The sequence below is a fragment of the Elaeis guineensis genome, chromosome 11 (assembly GCF_000442705.2).
Source record: "Elaeis guineensis isolate ETL-2024a chromosome 11, EG11, whole genome shotgun sequence".
NCBI classification, from domain to species: Eukaryota; Viridiplantae; Streptophyta; class Magnoliopsida; order Arecales; family Arecaceae; genus Elaeis; species Elaeis guineensis.
The window spans coordinates 12958511-12979492 of NC_026003.2; the positions used below are offsets into that span (position 1 = coordinate 12958511).

The 20982-nt window shown below is 38.8% G+C and overlaps 1 protein-coding gene across 1 annotated transcript in view; it reads left to right on the top strand.

Annotated features, from left to right (window-relative positions):
- Window positions 1-1107: 1107 nt before the first annotated feature.
- The window catches only part of LOC105061210 (F-box/LRR-repeat protein 10), a 43762-nt gene continuing 23887 nt past the window's right edge, over window positions 1108-20982 (top strand). Inside the window, 3 exon segments of the mRNA XM_010945194.4 lie at window positions 1108-1448; window positions 1538-1743; window positions 2931-3024. Of these exon segments, the coding sequence (XP_010943496.2) occupies window positions 1206-1448; window positions 1538-1743; window positions 2931-3024 (543 nt within the window). The 5' untranslated portion in view covers window positions 1108-1205.

Here is a 20982-nt window from a genome sequence, read left to right on the forward strand (position 1 = left end):
ATGAAAAAAATCAACTTAACTTTATAGGACATTTAAAGCTATACTAAAACTTTGAATCAGACTTAGTTGCACTTTTCTAATATAACAAGTATGATACTAGTATCATAGCACATATCTCATATATCTTGTTTTGGTTCATATTAGGAAAAGAATGGTAATGAGACTGAGATAAACTGAGCTCTTGACCGGTGTTTTTGAATCAATATATCAAAATCTCAAATAATATGGTAAATTAAAGTCCAAGAACTATATTTAATCATAAATTTAATATTTATTAACTAAAAAATATAATGAAGTAAAATATGATTGGAAAATATTGATGGATATGGCTTTATTGTATTGGTGATTTTATCAGTTTACATTTCAGCTAAGAATAAAGGTACAAATATATCAAGCAGTTGGTTTGAATTCAAGTTAGACTCCACTCGATTATTATCGAGCCTGCATCATTTGAACAGTTTTTCAAGTTAAGCTTAAATAGCAAATACTTGGCTCAAAAGCTCTCGAATCAATTCAAGTATATATATTTTTAGTAATATTATATTTTATTTATAATAGATAGTATTAATTTAATATTTAAAATATAATATTGATTGAATATTTTAAAATATAATATTTATTATATTTTGTTTAACTATATTTTGTTAATTATAAATCAAGATTTAAATTTGAGCTTGAATTGAAATTTAAATTTGAATTTGAACTTGAGCTCGAGTATGTCTTGGATAATATTCGAACCGAATTGAATTGATTTTAAGTATCATCACCATCATCATTAAATTGAGTTTGAATTTAAATATTAATATTTAATTAATTTTGAGTTAAATTTTGAATCCAGATATTTTGAATCGAATTGGGTCTAAATTTTTAGTTATTTTTGACTCGATCCGACTGGATTGCACTTTTTTATACGAAGGGACGTCCAATACCGATACAGACCGAGATGAAAACCTTGATAGCGGGTTGTCCCAGGTGCAAGGCCCGAAGCATCAAAGAGGGATGCTACAAAGGGAGTCTGGACCGATACCAGTTTGGCAGCGACGACAGACCTTTGTACCGGAATCCTAAACGGGATCGGATATCCCGAGTCCGACTCGTCCGAGTCACCTATCCTACTTCTCCCCTCCACCGGGATAGGAAGAGCGGACGGGGACAGCCTTCCCCCTTTTCCCCGATCTCGGTGGTTCGCGAGCCGAAGACGGCGGATGAAGAGAGAGAACGCCATGGCGGAAGGTGACGAGAACCTTCGCCAAGGAAGCACAGGGGAAGGAGGAGGAGAGCCATTGGATCCCTCGCTGGGAATCGAGTACCACCTCCCCGCCACCGTCCTGGCGACGGTCCTCTCGCGTCTCGATCTCCGCTCCCTCTGCTCCGCCGCCGCCACCTGCCGCTCCCTCCACGCCTGCGCCTCACACACCCTTTCCTTCCTCCCCTCCTTCCACCTCCTGGTACGCTCGTCCCCCAAATCCTCTTCTTTGCCCTAGTTCGATCCGATCGGCTATTCTATTTTGTGATTTCTTTCGAGTTTTGCGGGCAGGATATCACGCCGACGCTGGATCTGCTGAGGCCTTTGCTGCCTCCGAACCCTTACCTCCGGAGCCTCCGGCTGGACTGCGGTCGCCTCGATGACTCCTCGATCGGATATCTTGCGAGGCCTTCGCTCCACGAGCTCTGCCTCCATAACTGCGAGAACTTGAGCGGGAGGCTCTTGTCCACGGTGGGAGCGAAATGCCATGATCTCAGGTAATGAATGGAAGCAATTATGTTTGTTTGTTAAATGAATAAAATGACATGTATAACCCGACGAACTTTATGATAACCTTCCTTTTGTATGGAGACATTATAGCTAATCTGTAGCAAATAAAGAGAACTCGTATACTATTTGTTATCTTTTATCAGGTATCGGCTCTGCATTGAGGAATCTTGTTCTGCCCCCTTAGGTTATTAAGAGTGAACTGCTAGTTTTATGATATTCATGTCTTATTTTAATAACCGGCTAATGTGCTACAGTTCTAACATTTCGGGAAACTGTTAGCATTTCTTATTTATTATCTGCAGTCAACATTTCATTTTCAGGAAAGGACTCAGTTTTGGTTACTTTATCCTGATTCAGACCTTCTGTTTAATTAGATGTACTAAAAGAAGTATAAAAAGATGGATTTTGTATTTAACCTTCCTTTTCTGGGAGCTTCATTTGGGACTTGTGGGTAATGAATAGCAAATTAAGGGAAATGTGATATTTATCATCCGCTATCCAGATCGTAGCTTTTTGAGAGGGGAAAAGCTCTGCTTGAATGAGTTGTTTTCTTTGTTGAATTTTTTGTATGAATGCTACTTGATACAGATGAATGAAACCATAATATATGCTATAGCTTCAAATTACTGTTTATAAGGATTTTGGAGGGATTGATGGATTGAAGATTATTATCTTTACTTTCTGTTCAAGGGAACTTAAATATGATAGAGTAGGAAGCTCCTGAAGAGATCATGCCTATATTCTAGTTTTCTTTCTTATAGGAGAAGAAGTTCTGGTCATTTTGAACAGATGCTGGACAGCACTGCCATGGACTGGCTGAGGTTGTGTGTAAGATGTGCTATAGTCTTCTGAGAACAAACATAAGGACTATGTTAATGAGATTTTAGAAGACTATTTGTTTTTTCAAGTTCAACCAGTACTCAAATTGTCCACATTTGTTTTTGGATCCCGTTAAGGAGCTTAGCCCCACATGTATATAGATTTTTCATGTAAAGCTTAGCCTTGTTAAATATGCTCTAAACTCGCCTTGCATAGAAAGTGAACATGAAATACTCCTTGCACAAAATGAACATAATGATGGTGTCTTCTTTTTACAGGCAACATTTTTCAAGTTTGTTTTTAAAAGATAGCTTTTTTTATTTGATTATTTATCTGTTTATTTATGTTATAACAGAACTCTATCTTTGAGCTCTCTAGCTGAGCGTAGACGACTTCCAATTCTTTTTTCTGATCTAGAGGAACTGCTTAATGGATGTTCTCAGCTAGAGGTGAGCTGAATTCTGCTTGCTTAATCTATCATGATAACATTTATGTAGTTGTTAAAACTTTAGTTCAATAGTATAATTGGTATTGTAATCTATGATCATACTGGGTAAGTGTTTAGATTAAATATTAGATTGTCTATGTGAAGATCGGGACTCTGTTAATAAGCATTAATTTTGATCCCTCATAAGAAATGGTAAGCATTGCTAGCGTTTATTTTGTTTAAAACATTGTATGAACTTGAAGTGTCGGTTGATTAGATTCTTCTTGTCCTTTGAAGAAAGGTTACCTCAAGACATAGATTGGCAAATGCCTTCTTCCTGAAGTGCAGGAAGCAGCATCAGCCATAACGAAGAAAATTAACTCCACATGCAAACATACATAAGTTGAATGACTCCCTTCTTTAGATATTTTAGTGCAATAGGAATTGGTTTACCTGGTGCAAGTTGATCCATGCCCTTATGATAATTAAACTTGCAACCACATATACATTATTCAGAAGTGCTGATGTATGTACACTTGTATGCTGTATAATGTAACTGGATACAACGACTGCATTCACTCATAGATGCATGAAAATGTTGTGTTTATATGTTTAATTGAAATTTACGGTATCATATCAAGCTGATTGATTCAATGGAAAACACCACTGATATTTCGAAGAGGATGCTTGAAAATTCATGATTATCAGTTGAAGATGTCTCCCCATGTGTGGTACTTCTGAAATAAAAGGAAAAGACCCTTTTAGCTCTAATATAGAAGGGAATGCAAGTGGCTCTGTTTGGTTATGACATATAATTTGTAGGGATAGAGTGATTTAAACTCATGCATGAGATTTTACCTTTCAGTTGGTCTATGTTCTGCTGTTTGACCATAGAGACAAGCTATAAGTCATGCTTTCACACACCATTTAGCTAGATCTGAGCACAAATTTATAGGAAAGGGAATGGCTTGTCACACAGCACTCAGTATATGTTGTTTGATAAATTGTAAAGCCATATTTTTGAGATGAACATATGTCTCTGTATAACAGAAAAGATGATGCAATTAACTGCTATAAAATATTGATGGATTCTAGCATATTGGGCCATCAAGATCAGCTATAGGTGCACCATCATATCTGGAAGGCATTGCATTGAAGCCACTAATTATATCCTTGCATGTTAAATCATTTACAAATAGAAAAAGGATATCCTACGCCACTATGTTGGGTATGTAGAGGACTAGATGTATGCAATGTTACCCCTGCATACCAAGAGGTTGTTTTTGTGCTTCAAACCCATGAAACCTAGGTCACAATGGAGCAACACTGTCATTGTGCTAGGGTTCATCCTCAATCTTAATCTCAAACCGCTGTTTATATGGAATGCAATGAAACAAAATGAAAGCGTAAAACATCAAATGTTTAGATGTTTTCAGTGGCGAAATGTAAATTATATGAGCTTGTATGTTCAAATTAATGAATCAGAATCAAGTTAAAACATCTCTTTTTTGCATCAAAATAAAAGGGAAAGAACAACTTTGCCTCTTTTGATTTAAGAAACATTTAAAATCAGCAAAAAAGAAATGTTGAAAATCTTACTTCAGTTCCATAATTAATTTTCAAAGCAGTTGATATTATTAAAACAAATTATCATATTACTGAAAATACTGTTCAGACTGATTGCAAACAATCTTGACAGACTCCAGGATAGTGAACTGATAACCGAGTCAAACCATGTTTTGAATTATGCAAGGAAACACATTGAAAAACCATTTTGAATACAATTGGACCCAAAACCATGTTGGATTTGTGATTTGCTGCTCTGGAGATGGACATATTTCTAATATGTGAGGTTTACTTTTGTCACGCCCTGAATCCAGCGTCCAAGTCGGGCACGTGATGGCCGTACACTTCTTAGAACAAAATCTTAAAGAATATGTAAGGTCTTAAAATTCATTACGACCTCAACATTTGATGAACATTGTTGATCTCAATTTATAACAATTCTTTTACATTAACACATTTCAAATCTTGTACCATTTGTAAGACTCGGTCATCCAATTGATATTGCTAATGTTCTATCTAATCAATCCTTTCAAATTGTGATCCCAATCTTAGCAAAGCACAAGGATCCTGTAACTCTGAAAAAGAAAAGAGAAAAAAGGGGTGTTAAGCTTTATAGCATAGTAATAAATCCCACACATCAATATCAATATAATAATAATCAATGAGAAAATAACAATGGTTGTTACTCTTATAAATCACAAGCCAATAGATACCCTCATATATACAACGTGCATAGCAAATATGTCTTTTTGTGCAATAAGCCACATCATTCAATTATTTCAAACCAACATATATCGGATCTGATCATATTAAGGTGCTCGACTCTAGACTACCACAGTCATGTTTCATGCCTGTGGGTAGGCAATAAAAATGGCTAGTCCTGCGGACTACTATAACCATCCTTGATATAATAACAAAGTAGCTAGTCCTATGGACTACCACAGCCATGTATCAAGTCCGTGGGAGGCGTCAAGAAAGTAGCTAGTCCAAGGGACTATAGGTGCTTAACTCTGAACTACCAAAGTCATGTTTCAAGCCCATGAAAAGGCAACAATAAAATAAAATGGCTAGTCCAAAAAATCACAAGTACTCAACTCTAAACTATTACAGCTATGTTTCAAGCTCATGGGAAGGCAACAATAAAGTGGCTAGCTTGGAGCATCACAACCTCACAGTCACATAACTTAATTACAATCTTGTCAGGTATTGTAATTCAAAATTTCATTTTTTTATAAAACTCGATGTATATGATTACTAAAATCTATCCAAATCAGAATCAGTGATATGTCATACATGACTTCATACAAAAATCATACATATACTTAACAAATAAATATATAGCATGTAACCATCAAAACACAATCAAAATCTTTGATGCATTAAATAATTTTTATATAAGTAGGTGATCAATGTCCAGGAATCCTTATCTCTATTGATTTTTGACTCAAGCACAATAATCAATTAACTCCTCGATTCACAAACTCTAGGTCCAGGCATTTTGCTGGACATCTTGTGTGGATAATTGTACCTTTATATAATCAAGGCCAATCATAGACGATCATGGATAACAAAAATTATAGAAAAACATCTAGACATTAGAGGTCTAAGACCACTCATAGGGTCAACCAATTGATCCAAATTTATCTAGACATCTAGACCTTGGTCCATAGGATTTCTAAAGAGGAATCCATGAAGAGAGAAAAACAATCTAGAGAGAGAAAGTAGAGAGATAAACTCATAGAGAGAGAATGTGGAGAGAAGGTAGAGAGGAGAGAGAGAAGAGAGAACTTTTTTCTTTTTTTTTTCTTATTTTCTTCCTTTCTGGAAATAAGGGAGGGGAAGGGCTTTATGCTAGCTGATTCTCATGGCCGAAGCCCTCGACGGCCACGACCACGATGGTTTCGGCAATAGCGACTCGGTCTGGCGAAGAAGAAAAGAAAGAACAAAGGAGGGTGGATAGTCTGATCCTCTTCTTCTTCTCTCTTTTTTTCTTCTTTTTTGTTTTCAATGTCTGGGTCACTGGTTGGTGACCATTGCCTCAACACGAGGCCTCGGAACACCTAAGGGAGCTGCAAAGGCCAGTTAGACCTTACAGCATCGGCGATGGACAGCATCATAGAGGAAAATAACCCAAAACAAGAGAAGGGACTTGTCCAATTAAATCCAATGACCTGCCGACCTACTCATGGTGGGACAATGGCCATAGCGTCGAGGAAAGAGAGGAGAAGAACTTAGGTTCCTTACCTCAGTCCAACTAGCCAAAAGCCGATTCCGACGAGCCTTCTCGATGGAATAAATCTAAGGAGAACACCAAGAAAAAGCTTAGAAATCGACGGCGGTTACTTGGGACTTTGTTGTGGAGTCCAAAGGAGGGAGGCAATTCTTTTATACACAAGATCCTAGGGTTTTCATCGAATTTGACTGGCCCTAGAAGTCATGGTTCTCACCGGAGTTGGGAGAGAAATAAGAGTCCTCTTTCTCGAGGACACGTCGGTTAATGGGCCTCAGCTAGACCAGCCCACTAAAAAAAAAATCAGTTTAATAGCCCATTAGCTTAAAAAAAAGCCGGGTTATTACAACTTTAGATTACTCATTGAGTGTGTCAAGGATGTCAAGAAAATTTGGTTTCCTTGATTTTAGACTGTAGAATAATATTCCTAAATCAGTCTGATTGTATATTCCTTATCAGCCTTGATTTTCTGATGTAAATATCCCTTAATTGCTTGATGTAAATATCCCTCTAAATCAGTTTAATTGTATATTTCTTATTAGCCTTGATTGCTTGATCTAAATAGTCCTATAAATCAAATTGATTGTATATTCTATATTTGTATTTTACCTCTATAAATACATGGCTTGGAAACTCAATTGAGGTAGGCAATCCAGGATTCTCTATGCTCTTGACATTGATATGGTATCAGAGCTAGGTTTCAATTCGATGGTGGTAAAAAAAAGAGGAACATCTTGTGCTCTTCTTGGTTATAGAATTTATTCTGGTTTTGTGTCAGAAGTAGTTAACTCGGCGCTCAATTTCTTCGGGCAATTTCGGTTTGTTCCTTTCTTGGCTATGAAGCTAATTTTTGTCTGTTCATTTGATTTAGCACGTCAATAGTCTTGGCTCTCTCTTGGAATTTTTTTTGATTTTTTGGGTTAAATTCAATCTTTCGACAAGGTTTCTCTTGCTTATTCTAAGTTTGTCTCTATTTTGGTTTGTGTAATCCCGCTCCTCGTATTTTAGGCAGGTCAGTTCTCTTATTTCCACTGCAATATTTAGGACTTGTGATTTTGTGCATCGACTTTATTATTTTATATATTGATTATGATGGATATACAGAGTAAAACAGAATTATTTCTGTCTGTTTTAATGGAAAAAATTACTCATTATGAGAATTTACTTTGAGATGCTTTATTATGGGGCAAGAATTGTGGAGATATATGGATGGCATTGAATCAAAGCCAAAAGATTCAACATTGATGCATTAAAACAATGGAGAAAAAATAATGCAAAAATCATAAGCTAAATTATTACTTGGTGGAACCCTAGATAGGCATCAATTTGAGGATGTACGGTAATGTTGCGGAAATATGGAATTCATTGAAAAATATAAATTATCAGGAGAATGATGCATAGAAATACAATCTTGCCATGGAAACCATGGATACTCAAGGCACCAAGACATTTCAAAACTATTATTTGGGATTTATGAATCTATGGCTTGAATACAACATTATATATGAGAAACTCTCATCGGCAGCTCTTTCTGTTGTCGGCGAATTACCGGAGTGCAGAATTAGTTTCTCATGAAGCTTAGACCCAAATTTGAGACAGTACGCGCTAGTTTGATGAATCGGAAATCAATGCCTAATCTAGAAAATTGTTTTCAAGTAGTTTTGCGAGAGGAACTATGAATTCTTTCTCATGCTAATCAGGAGCACCAAAAAGAGATTGATGTTGCCTTTGTTGCTTATGATATATCTAAACCATGTAACCCTCAAATGTCCAGTGTTTCTCATGCTAGAAATTTGGACATATTGTCAAGGACTGTAAGATCTGTAGCTATTGTAAAAAAGAGGGGCACATTATCACTGAATGTCATCGATGACCCCAAAACAAATATGTCAGAGCATTCCATACCAACGTTGGTGATTTTGGTGGTTCTTCATCTAATCCAGTGTCTGCTGACAATCAATCTTCTGTAATAGCCACCTCCACAATTACTGCTAAATCAATCCAATAGATGATTCAGTCAACCTTGTCTCCTATGGGAATTTCAGGTATAACCTATTCTAATAAATCTTGGTATATTGACTCTACTACGTCTAATCATATGACGTCACCCACTAATTTTTATACTCTATCTTCGTATGATGGTCTCTCTAAAGTTGAAATCGTAGAAGATTCTAGTCTAGACATTACTGGAATTGGTAATATTGTCGCTGAAATTCAGATCACGGTCGAAGAGCCTGGAGCTGTGGCACGTCCTCTCAAAAGAGAAATCTGCAAGCAAGTCCTGGCCAGAGTTGGCTCCAACGGGGTCCTCCGACGCTCAAGTCAGATAACAGTGGAAATAGATGAGGAGTGTAGAGAGATTGTTCGTGCGCACCTTCGGGGGTCCCTTGGATGTCCTTTTGTAGACGAAAGTTGAAGAACCATTTTAAGAAAGGTTACGTGGCCAATTTAGGCACGACGTGACGGGATTTTCGATCGAAATTTCTGAGAAGGTTATTACACCTGCCTTATCCGTGCGGAAGCCAGTTAAATATCGCAGGCACTTTTGAATTTTGAAATAAGGACGCTAATAGGATAGATGTCGGGAGGCGTATATCGAAGGGGAGAGGCGTCTGGAGCTGATTGGGTTCAGTGAAATAAAATCGGTGGAAGATAAAGCATGTTCCGGTTGGAGTCGGGGATCAACTAATTCAGATGTCCAGCCATCTATAGGTGTTGGATAGATGTCGGATGTCGATTGTTAAGAAGATGAGATAGGAGTGATGCCAAAGTCAAGATAAGGCCGGAGTTAGAAATAAGCCGAAGTTAGGATGATCGATACTATGCATATGGTTTAGGGGGGAGCACTAGAAGCCTAGGATGGTCAGGAGCCGAAGCCAAAATCAGGCCATATCATTTGTCCCTCTACTAGTCCATGTCTTCAGCCCAAATGGTAAATATCCCCCTAATACATACCCTCTTACTCTTGGGTTCGATTCAGACGAAGGGAGTACTCGAGTCCTGACTTGCTGAAGACATGCTATCCTCTTCACCGAAATGGCACCTGTAATTCTTGGATGGATCGAATGGTCACATCAGTGCGTAATCATAAGCAGGAAGCAGCCGACAGGATTTGAAAAATGGCACGCCTCGTTTTCCATGCAAATAATTAATGGGTCGACCGATGCCTCTCGGTTGTTGATGGGGCCAGGCAAGTGTCAATCATCGGACGGTTGGACAGGATTCATATCCGAATGGTTTCAACTTTCAGCACCTATAACAGGCTATGTCCTTTTTGCATGTTTTCAGACTCATTTTCTTTTTCTTCTAGTTCTCTTTGTTATTTTGAGGGCTTCATAGCCGCCGGCAACTTCCTTTGGGATGTCGCCGCTATTTCTCGTGGAATCACCATCCTCTTCTTCCGTATCGTGTCATGCAGGTTGGTTTCCTTTTTTACCTCATCTCTTTTCTATTTCTCTAGCTCAATCGCCTTCTTTTATTTTTTGTGCATTTAATGGCGGATTTCAAAAGCCTTAGTGAGAATGACCTTCCAAATTGCCTTCCTCTTGGGGGGAAGCTCTTGTTGGTGCGGGTGAAAGGCGTGGTGTTGGGTCTTCCTTCGCTCCTGACATGATTGGGTCTAGGTTGGGCGCAGAAGATGAGTCATATCCGCATCTGATATAGAATCCCAAGCACTTTCGAATTAGAATCTCCTGGACCAAGCGGTAGAGTTGGTAGTCTCCCTCCTGGTAGGATAAGTTTGTATGAAGAGGTTTTCAAAGCCAGATATAGGCTTCCTATCCATCCCTTTGTTGTCGAATTTTTTTGCTTTTTTGATCTTTCCCTTTGTTCTGTCATCCTAACTCCTTCCGTTTCATCATCGACTTTTTTTGTTCTTGGTTCCAAGGTCGGAGTTCAGCCTTCTCTTCTCTTTTTCGATCCTTCTACACTGTAAAGAGGTATACCAACGATTGGTGGTACGTCTCTCTCCGAGGGAGGTCTTTGCTTTGATAGGGGGGCTTTTTCAGTGCACAATTGGAAGGATTGGTTCTTTTTTTTTTTGTTTTGATCCTGTAGAAGAGTGGAGATTTCCCATTGGGGTCGGTCGATTCTGCCTTTTGGGTCTCGAAGCTTTGAGATGAAGATCTAGACCGCTTCACAACCTTAGGGGATACAAATCCTCCATTAAGGAATTGTTATGGGAGCAAGCTCTCTTAAATGCTGGTATCAGTCGACTGATCTAAAGATGAGGATCTCTTCATTCCTCTCGATGCTCATTCTTCTTGTTTTTACAACACTGGCTCTATTGCAGAAATGAAGTCTGAAGAAGTAAAGAAGCTGTTGAGAGGTTCGTCGAAGGGGAAGGTGCCTTCTTCGTCTACCGATGCTCAGAAAAAACCCAAGGCTTCTGACGAAAGTGGCAAAGGAGTGGTTCCCCCAACTCCAGCTCAGGAGGGGGCCATTTCGGTTTCTCCCCTTCAAACTCGGCCTCCAAAGCGGTTGCACTCCCTGCCTCTCGGACTGGTTCAATCTGAGCGGAGTCAGACCTGGTGGGGGATTGATGGGCCAAGAACAGGGTTGAGGTTCGTCACACGTCAGAGGTGTCTTCGACAATTGGAAGACTACCCACGGTGCCTTTCAAACATGTTTTTTGATGTCGGTCTGGAGGTCTAATGGGAGAGTTGTGCGAAGTAGAAGCGAATGATCTCCATCATAATGAGGGTAAGTTTGCCCTTACCCCATCTTTTTTTCCTTTTTTTTTTTTTTACCTCTTGTTCTGTGTGTACAGGTTGGGCATTGTACTGCTTCCTGATCAATAGAATAGGTGACGTCGAAGGGGAATTGGCATTACAACAAAACAGGTTATTAGCGACGAAAATTTTTCGTCGTTAATAATCGATTTTCGTCGTTAATATATATTAGCAATGAAATTTTTGTCGCTAATTTTTCGTCGCAAATAATCTCGTTGTTGATAATATTTTACGATGAAAAAAAATTTCTTCGCTAATAAAAGATATTTGCGATGAATACTTTTCGTTGTTAAAAAAAGAGGACGAAAAAAATTTAATCTAAAAAAAGGTATTTGCGATGAAAAAACCATCGGTGATAAATAAAAAATTAATAGCGATGAAATTATTTTCGTTGCTATTATTTTCAAAAGTTTTAGCAATGAAAAATTTATGTCGCAAATAATATTTTTTGTAACGAAAATAATTCATCCTATTAATTTAATAAAAAATAAATAAAATTGAATAATATTATGACGAAAATTTTCGTCGCAAATAAGATAATTTTCGATGAAAATTTACGTCGTTAATAATGATTTACGATGAAAATTATTTGTCGCTGTTAATTATATATTTATTGATAAATTAAATTGTCTTAGTAAAATATTTTTGGTGACGAATATTTGTCAGAAATAATTTCGTCGTTAATAATTTAGTCATATTTTTTTTAAAAAATTATGAATATATATTTTAAATTTATATGTATAATATTTTTTATAAATTAAAAAAATTAAAATAAAAAATTTACACAATAAATTGATAAAAAATTTATTATTTTATTATATTAAATTAAAATTACAAGATGTTTAAATTAAAAAAGTACATCAATAAGCCGTCAAATATCGACTTCTGGAGAATGAGCTGGGGACAGAGGCGCTCGACGGAGCTTGGAGGTGTGGAGCTCGGATCGGTCTCCTGCTGTCTAATGAGTGTATCGTCTGCTCCATCTGCATCATCCGCTCCATCTAGATCTCGAAGCGCTGATAGTCGTCGATGCGTGCAGCCAACTCCTGAGTTGCTGTCGATCCTCGACAGTCCTGTCGATCTCGAGTCTATCTCTGCACCTCCGTCAGCCGAGCCTGGCATGCAAAATGGATCTCATCCTAGATGATCGTGAGGATGAGGGAGCAGTGATCCCATGTCTTAGACCCTAACATAACAGGATCTCGTATCGAGCATCCATCACAGATCTCATCATCTGTGGGTGCGGTCGAGTCCTCAGGGATAGGTTAGGATTTATGTCGGTCATACGATCCTGAAAATAAAAATTAAAGTTATTTTAATTTTTAATAAAAATCAAATTGTGAATGAAAAAATAATTGAAAAAATTACAAAGAGCTCCTGGCTCCCCGTCGTCCACTCTCCCGACTGTTGCTGGTGGGTCCGTGGTAGATATTGATCCTATCAGAAGCTCGCCACTCTCAGCATCTCTCTGCAATTTAAGAATTAATTAAAAAATTTAATAATTAAAAAATATATCCTAAATAGAAATTTAAAAAAATATCTACCATGTGCTTTATGTGGCGAGCAAATGATCACGAACCCCCACAATGCGGCATGGTCTGTCTTGTCCGGTTCCTGCATTCTGGGCACATTCTCTGTAAAATTAGCAGTAAAATTAGTAGATAACAAATTTAATTTAAGAATAAATAATTAAATCATTAAAGTTTAAAAAAAAATTTAGATGTGTAACCTGATATGCCGGATCCTCGTAATGCCGGCATATGGTAGTCCAATCGTTATGGTGATGCTGTCATAGGGCTGCAGCCGCGCTGCCTCCTGCCATGAGCCTGCACCACCTGGTACCAATGCTGATGTATGTGATGGTGATAATCCCTGAAATGCAAGGATAGATGGGTGTCGACCGCTCGCCTCACACAATCATCCTTAAAATCGACGATGTCAAATACACCCTGCGAATAACAAATATTAAAGAATACTATGCAAATTAAATATTCACAATATAATTTATTTTACCTGTAAGTGGGTGTAGAAAATCTCTCTGAATCGGGATAATGTGACACCAATCGAAAGCGTCACGGGAGCATAGCTGCGGCATATGATGTCAGCTCGATCTGCCATGGCTCACACCATCTCCTAATGGGTAGGTGTAGCCGCCGGTATCTCGATTCGGAGATCTGACTCGGGTGTTGCGTCTCCAACGCTCTAAAGCGAGGTTCTTCGATGGATCCGCCTCGTCTGACCACCGATGTAGACTGATTTGAAACAAAATAAATAAATCGTTAGTATGATCCAAACAAAAGAATCAAATTTCATTATATATAAAGTTAATAATTAATATTACTAGACCCGCTCACTCATACCCGGCTCACTGGGACTTGCCAGTGCAGGACCCTTTGACATTGGAGCCGGTGAGACAACGGAGATGATGAAGGTGCCTCAACCTCCGAGCTATTGTAGGTAACTGTGAATGCGACGTCGTCGTCCGTCTCTTGTGCCATATCTGTAGGAATTGAGATGTAAATAAATATAATGTTAAATAATAGTAATAGAAATCAAATAACATTCTAATGAATACAATTATATCGCATACCATTATTGCAACATAAAATTGAACGAAAATAAAATCTACTTATCAATATTCGTATCTTCTTCGATGTGTAGATCTTCGTCCAAATCACAGTATCGATATATGTATCGTCTTCTATCTCATCGTCATTTATGAATGATCGTCGCCCTCCGACTCATCCAGATTAAATACAAAATCAGCTTCAACTTTGTTGGACAGGAGATCAGCCCTATTCAAAGGTGCGTTACAAGTTCTTCATCAACCAAAAATTGGCTAATATTTTTCTTGCTGAAAAGCTTCCTCTTCATGTAAATCCAAAATTTCATCCATCTCTAATCAAGTTGGTATGTCATATACATCTCTAGATGTTATTTTTTGTACGACATGTCAATTACCTCGATACTTTAGATCTTTCAAATATATTACTTGTTTGCTTGAGTTGCTAATATATATGGCTCATTTTGGTACCATGTTCGTGCAAGATTTACACTGATAAATTATGAATCGATATGAATCTCGATCTTTCTATTACTAATATCCCACCATTCACATTGAAACAAAAATACAGAATTACTGGACCTATATTTCAGTTCTATGATATCTACCAGTACACTATAATAATAAATCTCTTCTTCTCTTTCATATTTGTTGTAGCAATTCTACTATTCTGGATCCGTCATTGTATCTCAAGCTCTCTTGTGTGAAATTTCATTTCTCCAATGATATAAGATGTGTAATGATTAATTCTTCATCGGACCACATGCTAAATGTGCAACTCATCGGTTGCATCCGCTTCTTTATTGAAATACTTATGTTTCATCTGCGTCATAAGATAAAAAATTATGTTGGTTGAAATAATAATATTTATAAGTAAATAAATAACGTATCACTAATATAACTTACAAGATCACCAAATCATTGTGCAAATTCTTCCTATGTCGATCATCGGCATCCATATTATTCTCTCTACATAGTATACTCTTGTGCTCACTGCAAGAAGTTACAATTTTTAATTTTATACCGACAAAAATTTTTTGATCATTAAACAGTATCGTAAGATGATACTTACTCAATAAAATTTTTAATTTTTTCACAATTATTTAGAACGTAAAAGTGTGCCTTGGATAGCTCGTTTACGTCCATAAATTTATATTTTCTTACATCAATAGGTCGAACCGTTTGTTTAAATATAGACAACGTCGGCTCATTGTCACTCCATTCACATCTGTATTACGATTTGCACGATTGAATCTTGTTTCGATATCATCAAGATACATCGAGCAGAATGTGAGAACTCGGTAGCTACATATGCTTATACATAGATCTTCAGGCCTTGCTTTATTCGTACATATTTTTTAAGGTGCACAAGAATCTGCAAACAAAAATAAATTTAAATTTTAGAAATACATTTACATCTTATAATTGATATGACAAAATACGTATAACTTTATCTTTCAATAGGATACATCCATCGATAATGTATCGTCCGCCAAAAAACTTTCTTTGGAAGATGGACACCAGATGCACCATAACATCAAAAAAATGATGGAAAAATTTTTCTATCTTACAAAGAATGAGTACATATCCTTCTCTAATTTTTCAAGTAAATTTTTAATTTTCAACAACATAGTTTCGAAAGAACACTCAGCTCAATCATGCAGTTTGAATATCACATCCAAATAGCCACGCATGACCACAGGAAGCAAACGTTGCATCATCACATAGGAGTCATGATTTTTATGCCAGAGATATTGCCGTCGTTGTTCCCAACACATCGCGATACGTTTGAAGCGTATACATCAGAAACTTTACGATTTTGAACCATCCACAGAGATTCTCTCTCCAAACAGTGAATAATGTGGGGTGGCATAAAAAATCTCTCACCTCAACGAACTAAATGCAACTCCGATCGGATTCTCATTTTCTGTAAATCAAGACGAGTTTTTGTACCATCTTTTTTTTTTCTGGAATATTCAATACAGTACCGATGATATTATCACAAATATTCTTTTCAATGTGCATTACATCTAGATTATGATAAAGTAATAGCTGCTTTCAATGCGATAGTTCGAAAAAGATGCTTCGCTTCGTCCAATTCTGCTTAGCTTCAGTACGCTTTCGCTGCGAGTACCCGACATTTTTTCAAATCGGAGATTTTCAATGACTTCAAGTTTTTAAAATTTTTGCTTCACTTAACTCCTTGAGTGGCGGACGTTGATCGGACTTATGTCAAAGAATTGGTTATAACGGATCCTCCAAGAATGATTAGCAGGAAGAAACCGCCGATGACAATGAAACATTTTTCGTCCGTGCTTTAAATTAAGGAGGATGCATCCCTATTGCATATTGGACATGCCAGATATCCTTTGATGCTCCATCCAGATAAGTTTTCATATGCTGAAAAATCATTTATAGTCCATAAAATCGAAGCATGCAACTTAAAATTACTTCGACTCACAGAATCATATGATTGTACCCTTTTTCCATAACTCTTCAGATCATCAATTAAAGGTTGTAGATATACATCAATTCATTACCTGATGCTTTCGGATCGGAATCAATAGTGACATAAAAAATGGTTCTTTCATGCACTTTCAAGGTGACACATATATAACTAGCATCACAGGCCACATATGTAAGAGGTACTCATATTGTCAAAGAGATTAAATCCATCTGTTGCTAGACCAAGCTGATATTGCGCGGGTCAATCGCAAAGTGCGGATGCTTTGCATCAAAGTCTTTCCACATTAAAGAGTCGGTCAGATGGCTAAGTATGTTCTCCTCCGGAATCCGCTGCTCATAATGCCATCTTATTTTTCAACTGTCTTTGTGGACATATACAATTTTAAAGTTTAGAATCAATGAAAAATATCTCAAAATCTTTTGGGTATCTTCTTTCCTTTCTATTATCGATTTTGTATCTAGGCTCACCGCAATTCAGACATTCAGTTGTTTGTTCGTTATCCTTATAAAATAATATGCAGTCATTTTTGCAGGCATGTATAGGAGTATAGCTAAGTTCCATTTTTCCATGTATATTTTTGCTTCAGAATATGATTTCGACAGTCTCTCTCCATCGGGCAGAGCTATTTTAATCAATGTTAAAATTTGGTCAAATATTTCTGACTTTAGCGGTTCACGATTTTAATATGAAGTAATTTTATCAAAACTTAACCGAAAAAATTTTGTACAATTTGGATAAAGTGGTTTCGTACATCCCTTACAAGCTTTGCAAACTGTTTAGAGTCTCTTTTACCTCAAGCTGGATATTATGTTCATGATCAGAATTGCTTTCAGATGCAGCAGTATTCATGCGTACATTCGAACAAGCACGTTGATGTAAATCATCTAACAATTCTCCTATATCACTATGTTCGATAGATCCATCAGCATCACTATCATCTTCGGTATCGTCATCATCGCACACCACCTCATTCGGATCACCCTTCCCATACCATATCCAACAAGTATACTTCTTATCCATACCATATTGTAGCAAATGCTCCTTAACAAGTGTTATGTGATGATATATCATATTGACACATCTCTTACATGGACACTTTATCCGACTAGCACTGTCAGCCTTATGCCGTGCAAAGTCAATGAAATTTCGAACTCCTTTTCGATATTCAGAAAAAAAATACTTTAACATTCATCCAATTTTTGTTGATATTCATCTAACAATAAACACAACCATTAACAACCAAAAAAAGTTCCGTGGTATTTAGGATCTGATCCGAATTTCGGACTGAATCACGTTCCGAATTCTAGCCAAAATCCAGATTCGGATCACTTCATACAAAATAACACATTAAAAAAGACATGCAGACTGAACATTAACACAGAAAATGTGTGCCTATCCTTTATGAAGTAAAAATGCATGATCCTATCATTTTCAAATCATTACTAATATGTGGTCATATCCCTTTCAGAAAAGTAATAATCTCATTATTGTTATGTGGATATTTCGTCTCATTTTTGTGAAAATTTCGACAGCATCTCCCCATGGTTCTCAAGTATATGATGTAATATGGTGCCCACGCACCCTATCTACATATACTCGGAGAACAATGGACAGATAACTACTGAATACCACATAATGAAAGAAATATCAACTATTAACAATAATAATATTATTACTTTTTCAAAAAGTCTGAATACGGGACATCCAAATTTGATCTCGATGAAGATCGAAACTTGAACGAAAATCTACGGCTCAATGTAATTTAAGTATCATTTTTGAATGTGCATTCGAAGATGGATTTTTAATTTATCAAAAAGAATAACTTCGTTTTGAAATTTTTGATCAGAAATTTCAAGAGTTTTCTCAAAAATAAAAATATTTTTTTATTTATATTTAGTTTGCATACAAAATAGCACATAAAATAATTTAATTGTAACAAGTAACAACAATGTGCATTGTGTTCGTGGAAAAATAATTAGTCAATTAATTAACTAACTTCAGCAGTAATACTAAAAAATAATATGCAATAATTATAATAATTTCAGTATCATATTTCATCTTTATGAAAACCTGACTGACCCCCCCATCCCGACCCCACCTGCCTAGCTGGCCCGGCGCGACCGAACCGACCCGACCTGACTCGCCTCGGCTCCCACCCGCCCACCCACCCGACCCGGCCCACCCGACCGCCAGCCCGACCCGACCCGGCCCACCGACCCGCCCGCCCGACCCCCCATCGGCCCGAACCGGAACCGACCCGGCCCGGACCCTACCATCCCCGACCCGCCCATCCGCCTACCTGCCCCACCCGACCCGACCCGACCCGACCAGCCCGACCCGATCCGCCCCGGCTCCACCGTCCCGGCCCCAGCCCACCCGACCCGACCCGGCTCCACCCGATCCGCACCAGCCCGACCGGCCCATCTACCGATCCCCCACCAGGCCCGACCCACCCCAACCCATCGTGCCGCCCGCGGCCCGCAGGCCACGCATGCCTGGCCGCCGTCCCCGGCACAGCCACGACCCAACCCCATCCCGGCTCACTGTCGCCGGCTCTTGCTCCGGCTCGCCGGCCCCGGCCCTTCGACCCCGTCGTCGCCCGGCCCCCCGCTCTCCCGCTCCGGCCCGGCCTGCAGGCCCCGACACGCAGGCCCCACGTGGCCGGGCCCACCGTCCCGGCCCAGGGCACCGTTTTTGGCACGCCGACAGCGGCACGCCGGCCCTGTGCCGTTCCCCTTCCCCATCCCTGGCCCGAACCCACCCCAAAAAAAAAATTGAAGAGTCGACGTCGCCGGCTCCGGCTCTGTCGTCGGCCTCGGCCCATCCCGGCCGCCGTCGTCGGCCCCACGTCCCGTCCACGGCCCTCGGTCCCGTTGTGGCCCGCAGACCTACGTGGCTGCGGCCCGTCGTCCCGGCCCAATACTGGCTTGGACATCTGCTGTTGGAAGGTGGCTGTGCACTTCCCGGACTTGGACTTGATCATCCTGGATCATATAGGAGAGGAAGAGGAAGAAGCTAAGGGAGGTGTTGCAAAGGAAGCTTCAGCTGCTAAGGCTACTGAAATGGACTCGAAGCTACTCCACCCTCAGAGATCGTGCCTGTGTCCGTTCCTGTCGAAGCTGCACCAATTTTGCCTCTGCAGTGGAGTTGAAAGCCAGCTGCAGTTACTTCAAGCTCGCTGACTGATCCTCACATCGAGGTCGGGGACAACTAAACCCATGTATCTTTTCTTTTTTCTTTTCTAGTCAATGTAATGGGAGGCTTTGAAATCAATAAAAAAGTAATTTTTACTTATATTCTTTGGTTCATATCTATTTGTGATGTTTTTCTCAGTTGGTTCGGTGTGATTGTTGTGTCGCATGTTATGCAATATCGCGCTAAGCATCTATCGACAGCCTTGCCTTTTAGGGTTAGGATTGGAGATCTTGTAGAAGATTTATGTTGGGTTAGTGGGACACTGCTGAGGCTAAAAAGAAACTCCAAAAGTTGAAAAGAGTAATGAGGAGGCTTCGATAGAGATGAGATATTTGAGAAACTGCCGACGTAGATGAACAGAAAATGCTTCTCCGAGAAATGCAGATTAACCGCAGAGCGTAACAGAATTGTGAAGTCGGCTAGAGACGCTAATTAGAGGATGGGTGCGGCAAAAGTCCTTTTCAATGAATGATTGTGCAGGGCCCAAGATGAAATAGAGTTGAAGTATACTATCGCATCGGGTAAAGTCGGCGATGAAGCTAAAGAACAAATTTACCAACTTAAGGACGAACTTCATTGGTTGAGGGTACGATTAGGGAACTTCATCAATCGATAGATACGAAGAGGTCACAGTCGATGACATTTGGAGTGAATTTATTTCGGCTCGGAGAATAATTACTACCTTTCAGGAGTTTTAAACAAGGATAGATCTACAGTGACTAAACTCCGAATCCAGCTTGCGGAGGTATGGCTATGGCTGAACATGTTAAAGGGACTGTTAGGCTGTTGGAGGATCAGCTCATTCGGCTCTGCGCGATGTTATGTTGCAATCGATGATGTATTGGCCTAGCCGATCGACATTGGCTTCGAGGAATGCCGGAGTTTAATTAAATGGTTTTTTCTTGAAGTCAGTTCCCATCTTTCTGCTCTTATGGGTTCAGTGATCGAAGGAATGTCAAGTGCCGCGGTGGAGTAGTAGATGCTGAAGCTTTACCAACCGAAGACAAAACCTTCCAAGTGATCGATGCTCTTTTTTTTGTGGACGTCTGTCTTGTTGCTTCTGTAAGAAATTAGTTAATAAAAATGAAGTTTGAAATTTCTATTTTATCCATGTTATTGTTGTGGATTCTGCTATAGTTCGGATTTAATCTTAATGTGATCCTCGCATCAGGAAGCCTATGGAAATGCTGTAAAATAGCCTCTTTGTATTCAACTCCGTACATTGCTGA